This window comes from Anomalospiza imberbis, chromosome 26 (genome assembly GCF_031753505.1).
Source record: "Anomalospiza imberbis isolate Cuckoo-Finch-1a 21T00152 chromosome 26, ASM3175350v1, whole genome shotgun sequence".
Lineage (NCBI taxonomy): Eukaryota > Metazoa > Chordata > Aves > Passeriformes > Viduidae > Anomalospiza > Anomalospiza imberbis.
In genome coordinates this window covers 5,866,738-5,883,247 of record NC_089706.1, presented here as the reverse complement: position 1 = coordinate 5,883,247, position 16,510 = coordinate 5,866,738, and the positions used below count along the sequence as shown (strand labels likewise).

The 16,510-nt window shown below is 48.9% G+C and overlaps 2 protein-coding genes across 2 annotated transcripts in view; both read right to left on the bottom strand.

The window, feature by feature from the left end:
- LZTR1 (leucine zipper like post translational regulator 1) overlaps positions 1 to 3,008 on the bottom strand; it is a 36,775-nt gene extending 33,767 nt beyond the window's left edge. The window contains exons 1-5 of the mRNA XM_068173354.1: positions 2,798 to 3,008; positions 2,663 to 2,725; positions 2,000 to 2,056; positions 1,321 to 1,400; positions 858 to 966 (exon numbers count right to left, since the gene is read on the bottom strand). Of these exons, the coding sequence (XP_068029455.1) occupies positions 858 to 966; positions 1,321 to 1,400; positions 2,000 to 2,056; positions 2,663 to 2,725; positions 2,798 to 2,973 (485 nt within the window). The 5' untranslated portion in view covers positions 2,974 to 3,008. The remainder of the gene's footprint in view (positions 1 to 857; positions 967 to 1,320; positions 1,401 to 1,999; positions 2,057 to 2,662; positions 2,726 to 2,797) is intronic.
- A 2,844-nt stretch (positions 3,009 to 5,852) lies between these two features.
- IPO9 (importin 9) overlaps positions 5,853 to 16,510 on the bottom strand; it is a 38,686-nt gene continuing 28,028 nt past the window's right edge. Inside the window, exons 17-24 of the mRNA XM_068173333.1 lie at positions 16,057 to 16,185; positions 14,479 to 14,754; positions 12,713 to 12,879; positions 10,584 to 10,717; positions 8,951 to 9,070; positions 8,002 to 8,103; positions 7,138 to 7,214; positions 5,853 to 6,521 (exon numbers count right to left, since the gene is read on the bottom strand). Coding sequence (XP_068029434.1) covers positions 6,411 to 6,521; positions 7,138 to 7,214; positions 8,002 to 8,103; positions 8,951 to 9,070; positions 10,584 to 10,717; positions 12,713 to 12,879; positions 14,479 to 14,754; positions 16,057 to 16,185 — 1,116 coding nt within the window. The 3' untranslated portion in view covers positions 5,853 to 6,410. The remainder of the gene's footprint in view (positions 6,522 to 7,137; positions 7,215 to 8,001; positions 8,104 to 8,950; positions 9,071 to 10,583; positions 10,718 to 12,712; positions 12,880 to 14,478; positions 14,755 to 16,056; positions 16,186 to 16,510) is intronic.

Here is a 16,510-nt window from a genome sequence, read left to right as displayed (position 1 = left end):
ACCTCTCCACAAATCACAATAACAAATGTTCCCTTCCCTCTCCCGAATGAAACCAGCATTCCAGAAACTTCAGCTGTGTATAGGACTGCAGGTAAAGACACCACGCGACCCTTACTGGGGAGTGGTAAACACAGAAATGTTTGGGGTAGAAAGAGACCTTAAAGCCCATCCAGTCCCACCCCCTGCCATGGGCAGGGACACCTTCCACTAGCCCAGGTTGCTCCAAGTCCCATCTAACCTGGCTTTGGACACTTCCATGCATGGGGCAGCCACAGCTGCTCCAGGCAACCTGTGCCAGGACCTCACCAACCTCACAGCCAAGACTTCCCTCCCAGTATCCCATCTGACCCTGCTGTGCCAGTATAACGCCATTCCCCCTTATCCTGTTCAGACCCTTGTAAAAAACACTAAGAGTTGGATCACAATCGCTGTCAGAAATGGCATTCTGAAATGTGCACAGAGTCAACTTTAGGAAGCAATGTGTCAGTGATTTTGATTTTCCTTGGAACACTGAATCTCAGGACTCCTTTTCTTCATGAGGGATCAACAATTTCCAAGCCATCCTTGAAACTGAAACAATTCGGTAAAAACCCAACTCCCTTTGCTCCCATTCCTTCTGTCATGGACCTGAAACACGAAGAGTGGATTTTGGACAAATTTCCATTATGGTGCATTCTGGAATGGATGCCTTCCAAAAAAATTGCTGTAGAACCAAAAAATGCTAATTGAGAAAGCAGAGCAGCAATCGTGCTGCAGCCCTAACATGAGCCCTGTAACTAGGTCTGACTGTGCCATGTGAAATGATGCCAAGCTACCCTCAGTCCCCCGAAGCAGGAGGCAATGATATCAGCTCTTACCTTCCCTCAATCTTCCACTCTGTCCACTGCCCGGTTGCAAACTTATACTCAAAGAGGTCGTTTTTATTCTTCAGGTTAGAATTGGAATAGATATCTCCGGTATAACCACCTGGACAACAAGAATTCCATTAGCCTCCCAGGCAATGGAGCACACACACTCCCAGGCACTGCATTAGGAGAAATTTTAGACTGCATGAAATGTTTGGCTAACGGATCACTACAGAAGGAGACTTCTCTTCCACTCCTTCTCCTAAAGAATCACTATGGTAACAAGCTTCAAGTTGTCTTTACTTTAAACAAAACAGCGCCATCTTTCCAAACTAAAGTTGAAATCACAGCCATGAAAAATACTGGATTTGCTGCTGAATGAGATCTTTGACACCTCCTAAAGATCTCTCATTCTTTTTCCAAACCAGCACAGCAGCACATCTACCACTTCTAGTACAACCTGCTGCTGCCTTACCAAAAACGAACATGCTGCTCCCGTAGACCACGGCGGAGTGGTGGTACCGTGGTGCCGGCGGCGTCCCTGTCGTGAAAGCCCTGCACAGGTTACAACAGCAGCAGTCAAACACTCTGGTTGTGCTTTGGGCACTCAGAGCTACTGTGTAGACTCAGAAAAGAAACAACTATTAGAAGTAATTCTTTTGTTCCTGAGTGTTTCCCTGGTTTTGGACAGTTGATTGCACTAAGATTTTATGGAACAGAAATAAATGGTTACAAACATGCTGCTGCTGAAATCTATTTGGCACAGCTGGAAAGTGAGACACAGGTGAGATAAGACAGGCTGCCTACCACAGAGCAAAGGAGCCAAGAAAGGTGTCAGGAGCCCTGGCACCTTCCCCTGGCCCCAGAGCTGCAGCACACCCAGTCCCTCTGCCCTCCCACAAGCTGCAGGAACAAAAGTGAGCCTGGTGCTCCCTCGCTGTGCTGCCCGGCCTCCCCTCGGGCAGGACTGATAACCCCGATGGCCCAGCACACAGCAGGCTGGCAGGGAGCAGCGGTGACAGCGCTGGGCGGAGGCGACACTTCCTCTCGGGTAGTGCCACAAACTTGTACACCCAGCCCGAGGTGCTGAGGGAAGCCGCGGCGTGTCCCGGCCCTGCCAGCGACCAGGGATGACGAGGGGCCGCGCTGCCCACCTGCACCACGAGCAGTCCTTCACGTCGAAGCGCAGCAGATCGTTCAGCATCGTTTTCCTGCGGGGAGGGACGGGAGAAGCAGCTGAGCCAGGCCGGGGGTCGGACAGGGGCGGCCACAGACCCTCAACCCCGTTCCCCTCACACCCACCTCCCCTCACGCCCACCTCCCCACACACCCACCTCCCCTCACACCCACCTCCCCTCACGCCCATCTCCCCTCACGCCCATCTCCCCTCACACCCCGTTCCCCTCACACCCATCTCCCCTCACACCCCGTTCCCCTCACACCCATCTCCCCTCACACCCCGTTCCCCTCACGCCCATCTCCCCTCACACCCATCTCCCCTCACACCCCGTTCCCCTCACACCCATCTCCCCACACACCCACCTCCCCTCACACCCACCTCCCCTCACACCCATCTCCCCTCACGCCCATCTCCCCTCACGCCCACCTCCCCTCACACCCATCTCCCCTCACACCCATCTCTCCTCACACCCATCTCCCCTCACACCCCGTTCCCCTCACACCCATCTCCCCTCACACCCATCTCCCCTCACACCCACCTCCCCTCACACCCCGTTCCCCTCACACCCCGTTCCCCTCACACCCATCTCCCCTCACACCCACCTCCCCTCAACCCCGGCGTTGCCTGCTCCCCTTACCCGTTGTCCCCGCCGAACACGTAGATCGCATCCCGATAAGCCACCACAGTGTGTTTGCTGCGCCTGCGGGCGGCACGGACAGGTCAGAGGCGCCGGGAGCCCCCCTCCAAACATCCCGTCCGCTCCCTAGCTCACCGGGCCCCCACGAACTCGTCGCAGGGTGGGAGGCGGCGCCAGCGGTGCACGGTCTCGAAGGGCCCGAAGTTGAGGGTGAGGTACTCGACGCTATCCGAGCAGCTGTGGTCGAAGTCCACGCTCGGGGCCACCTTCGAGCGCCCCGCGCCGCCCGCCGGGGCCGCGGCCGCCGCCATGGCCCACCCCTGCCCCCCTGGACTACAGCTCCCGGCGTGCCCCGCCCCGCGCGGCCGCCTTCCGGCGCGCCTGCGGTCCGGCGGCCCGACCACAACTCCCGGCGCGCATCGCGCCCGGCGCGCTGGCCGGGCAGCTGCCACGCCCTGGACTACAGCCCCCGGCATGCACCGCGGGGCGGGGGCGGTGCCCGACCGCCGCTGTGGCGCTCCACGTGGCGCCTTCGAGGCCGGGGCGGGGGCCGAGCCCGCCGGGCCCGGCCGGTACCGGCACTGCCCCGGCAAAGACGGGCAAGCCAGGCGGGATGCTACATTGCTAGAGTTTATTTGTTAATTCAAAAAACTCCACTCCCAAAAAAGAACAATACTGATGAATATGGATAAAGTCTCATTCCAGGGTCCGGGCTGGGCGGTTCGCCGGTTTAACGCGGTCCGTGGGGTCGGAGCTTCGTGCTACTCTCCGGAGTAAACAGGGAGCAAAGATGGCCAGTTCATACCCACAGAGGAGCCCTGAGCGGGATTTGCGTGCCAGGCACCAAGGCAGCAGTGGCATGTGCCCTCGGCTATGCAGTCGCCCACAGCCCATCCTTTGCTTTCCCTTAGTTTATGTTTCCTTAAAGGGCGTCAGTCACCTCTTTGGTATTAGTTCAGTTTCTTTGCAACAGCAGACAACACAAGTGGTGCTGCACCTCAAAACCAGAGCTCAGACGCTGCTTCACAGCCCAGCAGTTTCCATCCTGAGCAACCACTGTGTTACTGGTCAGAGGTTTTTTGGCACAATTCCTGCAGCAAACACAATCCTTGTATAAAGACACGTCACAGAGCGAGCCTTCAGAATTTTATTAGGAAAGATGACAGTGGTTAAGCAGAAAAGCAACGAAGTCATGAGCACCAGCAGGGCTTTGCTGAGGTCCCTCAAACCATCTCGCTCGTGCACTCTCTCAGATCCTATCCAGCCTCTTCCTAGGGATTGCTTGAGTCACGATATTTCTTGCCAAGACCACCCTGCACACGGTGAGGGTGCTGGCAATAGTTGCTGCACAACCACACCATCCCTGTGCCAGTCCTGCCCCTCGGGCTGGTCCCAAGCCTCAGCTGCCATGCAGCAGCACCATGCCCAGCCAGCTCAGGCTGCATCCGAGCAGAGGATGGAGGAGGGAGAGTGCAGAGCCAAGAGGAACACCCTTCCCACTTCTCAAGCAATCTGTAAGGGACACGGCGCCTTTTTTCTGTCCATCTTTGCTGTGGGAAACTCAGGTAAGCGAATCTTTACACGTAGAGACAATGCCACTTACCACCCCATCCTTCCCTTCTCACACTCCTTGAAAAAACACTGATAACTGCAAATCAAAGCTGTTTTTACCCAAAACACGGATGAGCTGCAGCAGGAACTCGGCACTGACTAATCCAACTCTTGGAACTTACAATGACACAGACACCTTTAGATTTAGTTCAGTGTCAGTACTAATGTCAGCCTCATGTTTCATGGACTTGTTTAAATCCACCCTCTGACCTGGCTAAAGACCCCCTGAGGCACAAGATTCCAGCTCCAGCTCCCGCTGGAGTGCACACGAACGCCCAGCAGCACCTCTGTGAGCCCAGGCTAACCAGCCGTCAGTGTGCTGTGTACTCCTGACACCCTGAACACACCTGGATGCTTCCAGATGTTTGACCTCCACTTTTGTCCAAGTATGGATGGCTGGGTTTGTGTCTTTGCTGCTGATGCACACGGCAAAAAAAGCTGGTCCTGCTTCTTCATAGAGCTGGGACCAACTCCTCTGAGGACACTCCTGATCCTTCTGGAACAGCCATGTGGACACACCACTGCAGCCATCAGCTTCTTGGTAGGTTTTCAAAACTGCACTGTTTGGTTTAACTTGGCCCTTTCAGTGGAAGCTGAGAGGCAAAGGCCTCAGAACAAAACTCCTACTGGACTGTATGACAGGAGGGCCAGGGCACCCTGTTTGTTACATATTCTTACTGACCAGAGTCCAGGGAAGAAAGACACTGAGACTCAATGGCACGGGAAGAGCTTGTACCTTATTAGACACATAAAAATCAGGCTTCAAACTCTGCTTCTCATATAGTTAGGCACTCAAAAAAATTGAGATTGGCTCAGAGGAGTCTGCAGGGGATGGGGGGTTCCCCCCCTGGCTCTGCTCACTGTCAGGCACAAGGTGAGACCAGTGAGAGACAGAAGGACTCCACATTATGGAGGTTTTGATACAATGTTGAAGCAAATGATTCCACAAAGGAACAGCAAGTACCTTTCTTAAAAGGCAACTGTAATGGCTCAGCCCGTTTTAAGCAGCAGATACATACAGCACAGGACTCCCTTTCTGTCCAGGTGACTCCCATGAAACACCCCAATATTCTCTGGCAGCACATAGAGGACGTGTCCTAAGGAGAAATATGTCTTTAAAAAGTGACTTCAGGAAACAAGCACAAGTTCCTTTTAAATCTGTTTTATAAGAAGGATACCAATGTACATTTTAATAGTTTTATTTCATTTTCCCCGAAAGGGAACCAAAGGCAGAGAGGTGTTGTGAGATACATCACACTGTTCTCATGGTGAAATCAATTTGCAAATGTTATTTTACCACTCTATAAAAATACACACAGGAGTGTGAAAAAAGCAAAGTAGTTCAGAGTGGCTGTCATGGAGTAAATTTGTTAAATACAATCAGTTTGTTTTTTCCCCTAAAAACTGTGGCTCCTTGTGTTCCAGAAAACCAGTCTTTCATAGCCACATGCCACAGGAATAGAAATTTAAGTGATGGCTTCCTCTGAGCATGTGCACACACAAGTGTTAGTGAAGAACTGCTCCCATGGGAGATGTGAGCGACAGAGCCCCATCCACACCAGGAAAGAAGATACGCACTCAGGTTCATTGTCTCGGCTTCCCCTCCAAACTCCTGTGAACAGGCTCCATCCCATCCACGCGGCTCTGAAAAGAGTCTGTGGTTCTATAGAAGAAGTCACGTTGTAGGATCAAGGGATTTACCCTGTGTTACGTGAGGAGGAACAACAGCCAAGAGGAACAACCTTCCCACTTCTCAAGCAATCCGTAAGTGACCTGGTTCCTTTCCCTATTGAACTGTGCTGTGGGAAACTAAAAGTGCCTCTTCACAGGTAGAGACAGTTTCCTTTTAAAAATATTAAGGACACATTATTTTTATCTTTAAGAACTTCTTGGAAAGTTACTGTGGAAAATGAAAGTGCTCCTGTGGTGAGACCAATGTGCAATGATCCTTTCTCAGGATTCCTTTCCTTAGCAACCTTAGATGTGCGTCAAGATGAGGCTCAAAACAACGAGGCCATTGTCAACCTGGAACAAGGCAGGCAGACACTGGAAAATGTTTTATGTCCTATCATAAAACGTGGAATTAGCCAAAAAGAACCTATTGTTCAGATCTGGCAGGTGTGGTCTCTGGAGTGGTCTATATCCCGATGGCCTGCAGCACTCGCTTCTCGTTGTCGTTGAGGTGGTCAGAGAACATGGCATAGCAGGGCTGCTGTGCAAACTGGCACAGGAAGTCGGTGAGATAGGCCTGGGAGGGACAGAAACACCCTGTCAGCACCACCCTCCTGGGAAATCCTGCTGCTTCCACGTGTCAGGACACACATCCCAACATGCACCAAGTAACACCCCGGGACTGAAGGGAACAGAAAGGAGCAGTGCAGGAGGAGGAGTGGAACCAGAGGGAAGGGCTGGAGCAGAGGAAAAAGGATGGAAGCAGAGGGAAGGGCCCATCAACAGCTGCAGGTGGTAGGAGAAGCAGGAGCAAAGGGTAACACAGGGGCTGACTGGGTGGAAGCATCTCCAAGTGGAATATGAAATTCTGTCATGTTCACTCTCCAACCTACTCCTGACTTCTACTAGTAGCAGTGAAGCTCACAGGTAGAAAAGTCTCATCTCTCTCTGTTCAAAGAGTTTTGTTCATTCATATTTCCACGTAATAGATATTAATGATAAGGGAAAATAGCTCCAGAAATTCTTGGGACGCTTGGTCCTTTCCAAATTAATTTCAATTAACAGAGTGCCTTCTGGATGACAATAACTGGTTTTTCCAGTGCTTACGTATTTGTTAAAGTACAACACTTAAAAAATTAAAGTGTATAGAGAATGATTGGAATCTGATAAAACCCCTCATTCTAGAGCATCACCTGGAGATCTATTTGGTAAAGAGGATCCTTTAATGCATCTGGATCATCCTCTTCATCATCTTCATAGTAATCTTCATCTGTCAGAGGCAAATCAGCAGGTTTAAACATCAAAAAGAGCAGGCTATCTCAGGAAATTTTCTATCAAGCTACTGAAACCCAAGGATCCAAAAGTAAATCGTTTCAGCACTGCTGGGAAAAAAGAAAATTGTATCCAGAATATTCACTCCTTTAGGTCATGTGATAGAAACCACTGAAGCCCAGAAGCAGGGTCAGTGGAGGCTTGAGGAACACGCAGGTGAGCCAAGCACACACGGGACACTCACAGGCAGGTTTGGGAATTCCATGCACCAGGATCTTCTGCTTAATCCCATGTGAGGGTGACACTGCCAGTTCTGAGCTAGTGTGAGCAGCATCCTTCGCTGTTTCCCTGTAAAGTCCTCCCTTCTGAGGCTGCATGAACCTGAGAGACGATGCACCCGCTCATCTCTGTAGGCAGCACTTGTTCCTCAAGGTCTCTCCACAAACGAGCTCACCCATCCCTAGGACACTGTCACACTGAGGTCACACCTACACCCTGAGCAGCAATTTTCTCTTTAGAAGAAATTCCATACAGGAACCTCTCAGGTGTGAAGCCTGTGCAAGTATGTGGACTCCCAGGTGATGTTATTTATAATGCAGCAATTTAATCACCATGTTTCTCAAAGCCATGGCTTCTCCAGAAAGTCCTTATTCACAATCCCAGAGCAGAATTCCTTCCCCATGCCTGCACCCTTTGTTTTGCTGCTGGCAAGGGAAGGACACTTTCACTAGGATGTCACGTACTTGATTATTGCTTTGAGGAAGGACTTTCAAGCTGTTACTCACCATACTTGTTTGTGGAAAGAATATCTGACAAGAACTGTCCTGCTAAGCCTTCATCTTCATCCTCGTCTTCTTCCTGATCCTCCCACATATCATTTGAATCATCTGTTTAGAAAAAAAATTCTAGAAATGATCCAAATCCAAGAGGTCCAAGAGGTCTGTGATCACTCTATAGGGGACTGGAGTTTTTAGGCATGTGTGGGTGGATGAAGAGAAACACCTACAATCCTCATCCTTTTGGAATGATTCCAGAACGGGGCCAAGCAAAAGGCAACAGCAAGAATGGATACTTGAAGTAGGAAGAAAGGCAAACCAGATAGACCATGAAAGGGTGATTTTATTTGCACATGGCCAGATCCCATCTTCCAAACTAGCCTAAAAAATTCTTAGGTCTAAGGATACACAACACTGACTGATCTTATTCTCCCATTTTATTTATTTTTACCTGGAAGAGATTGGTAGCACTTTATACAGCACAGTGAAGGAAGAGATGTTGTCCTAATGATGAACTGTACTACAAAACTAGAGATCTGGAGAGGGACTTTGACAAAGAGGAATGGCTTCCCACTGGCAGAGGGCAGGGTTGGATGGGACATTGGGAAAGAATTCTTCCCTGTGAGGGTGGCGAGGCCCTGGCACAGGGTGCCCAGAGAAGCTGTGGCTGCCCCTGGATCCTGGAAGTGTCCAAGGCCAGGCTGGATGGGGCTTGGAGCAACATGGAATAGTGGAAGGTGTCCCTCCCCATGGCAGGGGGTGGAACAGAATGAGCTTTAAGGTCCTTTCCATCCCAAACCAGCCTGGGATTCTGTGATTCTATGATCCTCTGGATCACTATTCAAGACTTCGTAGGATACATGATTTATTGTCACAAAGTTCCTATACCAGAAATTCTCAGGAGAAGATCAAGTAGATTTAAGCCATGCAAAGGGAAAAAGCAAACCCAGTATTTTACCTTGGCTCCAATCTGCAGTTGTCTGTCTAGATGCATTTGCTTCCATGGCATTAGAAAGTTCATTTATTATTAATTTTAAGATTTTTACTAACAAAGGAATGTTTGTCCAGCGCTCAGGATCTGCAAGAGAAAAAAAACACACATATTCATGTTGCTTCTAATTAGAAGTTATAAAACAGGCCCTTTTTTGTTGAGGTGTTTTTTTTCTGTTAGGGAGGTTGGGAGAGAAAACCAACTGACATAAAACCCCCAAAGCTTCTTTCCATATACCCTCAGAGCTACATTCCCAAAGATCTCAATGCAAGTATCAACCTTGCATATGCTGAGTAAAGAGGAGGCAGGGGGAAAATCTTCAGCTGAATGAATATGTGACTCTACTCCTGCAGGCTGCTTAATAGAGTCATCTGGAGTCAACCTTTCTTTTCTGAAGTCCATTTTCACATCCTCCAATGCTTTCAGGTAAATAAGCAGTGCATGCTCCCAGGCATGGCTCTTGGCCCTTCTGAGGCACTGTAAGCTCCAGCTCTTCCTTACTAGTGTTCCTGCAGGGCTTAACTATTCCATAGGGACAGTCAGACAGTGTGTTTTCCCTTCATTACAAAAGTAAAGATCCTATGAAATAAAAAATCATTAGTTTTAGTGGGCATTAGTTTTAATTCTTACTAATGCTAGTACTAATCTTTGTTTAACTCAAATGCTGGCAGTTGCCATTTTTCTGTCTGACCTTCATTGGTTTGGGTTTTTTTAAGCCAAGAATAATCAGGTAGCAATTGACTTGTGACCACCACTCACCACTTAAAATCCCTAGTGCTTGCCCCTGTTCATCTCCTTAGCCGTCACCTTAGTCCTTCACTGCATCACTGCAGATCCCAAGCCCACGGCAGGTGAAGGCTCAAGGAGCACCGACTGTCTGGAGAGGCTCCCAGTTTGGATCTGTACAGCCTCCACACCCCGTCCCACCACTGGTCACACGAGCTCTAGCACAGCAAGAGGCACAACCAAGGTCTGACTGATGGCTGAGGACAGCAGTCCCTGAGTGTCCTCCCCCTGGAGCTCAGTCCTCAGGAAAAACTGCCAGGGCTCTGCTCTCTCTAATTTAAAAGACTAATCTCAACAGCAACCTCCAAAGACCTTGTGTTCAACTTATTAAAAATAAGACAAGTCTTATGCAGGACACTGGTCAAGCTTTCCTCAAAAGAAAACTCTAACTGGTTGAATCACTGCTTTTTGTGAAAGTGTCTCTTTGAAAAAGACACCCCTTTTTTTAAATCTCAGCATGCACTAAAGACACTTTCCTCTCAGAGAAGCTACCAGGCATGCAGAAATATCAATTTTGTCTCATGATGCAAAACAGCAGGGAAGAACTCCCCATCCCATAATAACCTCATCCAGTTATATTCAATCAGACATCAGGAGTCCTCCAAATCAGTCTTTGGCAGAATTAAGGTAAACAGATACAGGTAAACAGATCTATTAAGTACATGATGTATGGATTAGCTCTATAAACCAACACGTGCCTTCTGCAGGAACTATCTCCTACAGCTCTGTGTGATCTGCCAGACCTATTTAAGGCCTTTCACAGCATCTACTTACAGAAAAAAACCCTGTTAAACACAGCAAAATGATTACTTACTTTTGGCTGACTTGGATCGTGTCCGAATTCCCTCATCCATATTAAATATTTCTTCTCCCTTCACCCTAATGTCCTGAAGTCTCTTGTCATCTGTGTTGATGCCATACTGCAGGAGTTTGCACAGTGCTACAGAGCTGGGAACAGAGAATAGGAAAATTAGAGATCAGAATTTCCCTGAACTGCCTGGTTTTCACAGCCCCTTTCTAACAGGGAACACAGCCCAGAGCAGACACCCAGATGCCCTTTCTTCTACATCTTGGCCAAGAACAAGCACAACAGAATTTTCCCATGTCTCCTGCTTTATGTCAGCATCTGAAACTGGACTCAGCTCCTGACCTGCACAGCAAGCTGGGCACTCGTCAAGCTTTGGATTTAGCACCACCAACTGTACAGACATCCACCCATACATATACTGAAGATTTCTCCAGGCCAGAAGGGCCACCAGGTTAAACGTGCCCCTGCAGCACCATGTGCACACGAAGATGGAATTAAGAGAAAAGCAGTGGCAACAAAGCAGTAATTTGGCTGATCTGTAGCAATGATCTGCCCCCTTTCTCCAGTCTCATTTTCACTTCTGGTGCTTCATGGCCTTGCCACACTCAGACCTTCCAGCTTGCTCCTCTCCTTTACATGTTCTTTCCATCTCTGATGCTCACATTTCTACTCCACACTTCAAACCTTCTCCAGCTCCATGCTGTTTTCAAGCACATTGAGGATGATGCTGACTACAGGTCAAGACTGACAATCTATGCTTGGCACCCCCAAATCTCTCTCTCTCCTGGCTCCACAAATCTCAAACTGAAGTTTTGGAGTTCTGTGGAACTGAACTCGTTTTGTGCTTTCACTTGTCACCCCCTCTCTCACACTATGGCTCTGACTTCTGCTGGTTTGGACCCAGGTCTTACCTGCTGCCCAAGCTGCCCAAAGCTTTCCCATCGTTTCACCAAGACCCCACAGCCACTATTCAACATGCCCCCAGTGGATGGGGACTGTGTACACAGGAGGTGTCAGCTGCCTTCAGGTCCTTCTACTAACCCTGAACAAGAGGCTCCTCAGAGCAGGCCCTGCTTTTCCTCCGGACACAGAAACACCAAGCATTTACTAATGCATGGTAAATGTTACCACCACCAAGCAAATCCAAGTGTTTAATGCAGTGTGGAGCCCTGTTACATCACCTGTACACAAACATTTCTCATTTTGGACAACACAGCTCTAGGCAATCACCTTTAACCTTGTGTTCCTGGTCAGCCTTGGCTTTTCCCTGTGCCATAAGCCTCAAGAGATCCTGCAGACAGGCCTGCATTGTCAAAATGGGGATAAATCACTGGGCTTAGGGATGAAACCAACAAAATGTGAGCAAAAAGAGCACCGGATCCCCAAATCTGCTGCTTGTCCTTCGGGATTATTCACTAACTTCCATTTTGAACCTGCTTTTTCTCATTATTTATTTCACAGGCTATTTGACAGCCCGTAACAATGACATAACAACATACACTAATAAGTGAGTTAACAGCTGGTGAGAGCCCTAAGAGTGGTCTATGAGGCTTCACAATTCCAGAAAAATCTAATACAGCAGCTGTGACAAAATTTAAATGAATACAGAGCATCCCATGCTTTGGAACACAGCACTCAGCCTCCAGCAGAACAGAAAGATGCTCCCACAGCAAACGGGAGAGAACACTGTTGCAATTGTTTTCCTGATCGACTTTTAATAGATCAGCAATCCACAAGAAATCACCAGATTCTCTTAGGAAACCCTCTACAACACCCCAGAACTCTACAGTAGTCTACAAAGGCAATTCCATGTGTGGAAGCTCTTCTCTTCTCATCTCATCTCATTCACAGAAATTCAATCCCAAAAGCAGCCCCGTATTTGCAGGAAACACCCCCTTCCCCCTCATGTGTCTGTTCCAGCACAGGAGCACAAGGCAGCAGGAGCACTGATGAGGAAGAGCAGAGCTTGCTCCAGTTACCACAGCTTTCCTGAGCAGAACTGACAGTGCAGGGAGCAGCAATTCTGCCCAGCGCTGGCACACACTGCTCCCATCTGAGCCAGCTCCCCTTCCCTACGCCAGCACCCAAAGGCAGTGGGATGGGGACAGCTAACACGGAGTGCCTGTGGGTCCCACCTGACTTTGCCTTCATACTGTCCATAGAAGAGGTGCTGCCTGCTCATCCACTCGGCCATCACAAACTCTAAGGCAGGCTTGCCAGTGGGGCCAGGCAGGCTGCACAGGAATTCCAGGAGTGGCTCCAGTTGTGAGTGAACCAAGTGAGCAAACACCATGATCAGGGACTGCAGGAGAAGAAAGGCAATGTTAGCTGTACATAATTTAATAAATGGAAATGTTTTATCAAATATTTAAGGAGCTGAAGTGAAGATGTGCTTACTGAAGGAAGCTGAAGCTCCCTGCAGGAGTGAAGGCTGTGCTTACCAATCCCAGGAGGACTGGAAAGTACAACCAGCTGCAAAACACTGTGCTACAAATGCAGGAAATAAACACCACATCATCACTCAGCAGCATCTTCCCAATTCTGAATGCATTTTGAACATGATTTTAAGGAAAGAACTACAACTTTTGAAAAGGTTTTGTTATAACATGCAGTTTTACAGTCTGACTCCTAAAGACTGGGGGCAGAACTCATTTGCTGTGTATGTCTAAATGTCAGTCTCCCAGTCTGAGGGCATCTCTGTAGCCCTCCTCAGGAAAAAGCTGCCCATCTCCAGAGGACCATCTTCCAGGCTAACACAGGGAAGAGATCCAGCACTGCAAAATGCTTGGCTACAAGGGCTGCATGGGACTGCTTCAGATTTAAACTTCCGTATCTTTTAAATCCAAAACCAAGCAAAGTGAAAGCCATTCCAAACAATTATCATCAGTATATCCAGGGGTAAAAAACCCTAAAGCTGCTGAGATTTGCTGGCATTGAAATGGCCATCGTGGTACCACATGCCAGCTTGAAAAATGCACATCCAAAAATCAGAGAAATAAGAAAAAATGGTTAGAGCAGAGTGAAGCTCAGCTGAGTGCTCCACTGGGGGCAGAGATGGGATCTTGCTCAGCAGTGCCAGCAAAATGTCTTCCCCCAGCTGCTACTGAGGAACCAGGGCAGTCAGCATGAGCTGTTTTACATTGAGGGCACAGACAAAAAAAAAGGAGAGAGAATGAAGACCACTGGGAAAAAAATCACTCCAGAAAACCGTGTCACTACAAGTAGGTCAAGGCTAGAAGAGATGGTGATGCTCTTAGTCTGGTCTCTCACCTCACTCAGGCCAACTATGCCTCCCATCCACCAAAAGCTCATCTTGTCTCAAGTCCCAGGCATTTATCCTTGGAATACAGAACAAATCCACTCAAAAACACATGCTGCCTTTGCCATAACATTCCTACTGAGGCAACTGCTATCCCTCCAAAGAAGGCTTGCAAGTACAAGGCCATGAGGGACTACTGAAGGTACATTACAGCTTATCCAGGAGAATCTTGCTTACCCTGTAACCTGACAAAAAATGCTGGACCTGAGGAACAGCCTGGAGCTGTGTCACGGGAGGGTTAGGCTGGGTATCTTCCAGAGGGTGGTCAGGCACTGAACAGGCTCCCCAGGGAGTGATCACGCCCCCAAGGCTGCCAGAGTTCAAGGAGTGTTAGGACAGAGTGAGATTGTTGGAGTGTCCTGTGCAGGGCCAAGAGTTGGAGTTAATGATTCTTTTGGGTCCCTTCTATCTCAGGAGATTCCATGATTCTCTGATCAGAGGAGGCATTTTCCTGACTACTTCAACAGGATACACAGACCCTCCAATTGCACAAGCCATAAACAGGCACAAAATGAAATAAAATTATGACAGTTTCTTCTCCTTGTGCTTCTCCTCACTCTCCTGGGTGCCAAGCCTGCTCACCTGCATCACACTAAGCGTCTCTGCTTGCTGCATTTTACTCAGGATGGCTCTCAGGATCTGGTCCAGATTCTCTCCCAGCTCACTCCCGGCTTTTGAAATTAAAGTGGAGACCAGTCTGCCCACAAAGGCAGCGGTGAACTCCGAGGTCCGTGGGTCCAGGAGCTGGCTCACCACCTGCATCACGTACCAGAGCCCGTTGTGGCCCTGCTCATCGTGCCACTGCGCGATCTGCTCCAGAGCCACCGACACGTACGCGCGCAGGCACTCGCCGCCGTTCTACAGAGACAAGCAGTGGGTAAGGGAACAGGCAGGCACGGGGAGACATCCCCTACACCATCCCAGAACCTCCCTGAACCACGATGAAAACAAAGGGAAAGCTGGTGGCACCTGTGAAAGATTTACAAGTAAGTTCTACAGACTCCAGCTCATTAACACATACACTACTCCTCACTGCCCAGTCAGCAGCAATCAAGATCACTAATAAATACAACAATAAATACAACAATAACCTCAAGTAGCTGCAGTTTTGTGCCAATCTTGGTACCCAAAGAAATTCAAAGAGTTTTTAACAAGTGAGAGATAAAGATAGAGAAGTGTGACATGAACAAAATACAGCAGCTAAGCTGCAGTCCTTTTGAATTCTTCTTAGCACAAAGATCCAGCAAAGCAACCAATGTGCATTTCTACGATTTCTCCCTGCTGGTCTCTCTCCTATTCTTACTGGTCTGTTGTTTAGGCAAAGACCATATTCCCATGGTCTGTATTCACATGGCAAAGAGTAGCTGCCTATGGAACTCCTTACATAAGGAATGAAACCACCCTTGTTACTCACATATGCCAGTTAGGAGCTGGAATGAAAAGGCTCCCTGCACTTCTAGCCTCTGATGCTTTTTTCTTCTTGCTAGATACTCCAAAGACATCAGGCCATAGTCAAGCCTGCCTGCAAGCACAGCTCAGGCAGTGCTGATGCTGGAGATGATTCCCTGCTTTCCCTCCATCCCACACCTGGCTCAATCAAAAAGAAGTTTGTTTTCCCCTTCCCTAATAAATGAGTACAGCAGAAAGGTCCTAGGGCAGGAGGGCTAGGAGGGTTTTTGCTGTCCTGGGCCTGTGAAAGTTAAGTTCCTGAAGCCCCTGCCATTACCAGGTCTGATAAATGTTATGGGGGCAGAAAAGCATTACAGGTTTGCTTGATTGTTTGGGGTTTTGGGGTGGGTTTTTTGGGGGGTTTTTTTGTGGTTTTTTTTTTTTTTTTCGTGTTGTTGGGCTTTGGTTGGTAGGTTTGAGGTTTTTTTAACATGCTCCAGTGCACTAAAATAGAAAAAACATCCAGACTACTGCCTTTCTCACTGTAGTTCTCCACATTCAGGAATGATCAGGAGAAGTCACTGCAGGCCCTGAACAACAGTACTTTCATGATAAACTGGAGGTGGCAGAGGCTCTGGGGGGCTGCTGATACAGCAGCTGGCAAGAACAGCCTGGGCTTCCTCAAAGGCTGTGTCACCTCTCTTGGACTGGTACAGCCCTGCGATCCTCCCCTCCCCAGCGTCACCTGCCTCCCCCTCCCCACAGGGGTACCTGCATAGTAGCATTGTCATCTGTGTTCAGGCTGCACTGTGCCACTGCAGGGAATGCCTGGCAGATGAGGAGCTGAGACAGAGGGGGTTTTGTATTCCTCACAACTGTAGTCAGTATATCAATAGAAGTCTGAAAGGAAAGCACAAACTGTCACAGCAGCAGCCACAATACTTGAAGTCACCACTACCCACCCCTGCTGCAAACATCAAAGGTGTGAACTGCAAGAATGTGGCCACTGCTGCAACCACACCCTGAACTCACAGTCTAGAATAATTTTTAAAAGTGAGGGCCCTGGAGTCACACACCCAAGCATCACTGGTGTGAGCTGTAGAAGTTCCCAAGACAGTTCCCACATTATGAGCAGTGTCACCACTCAAACATGGCAAACAGATGCATGCTAATCAGAACAGCCAGAGAACTGTTCAAGCGGACTTGTTCCGTTTTGGTTATATTG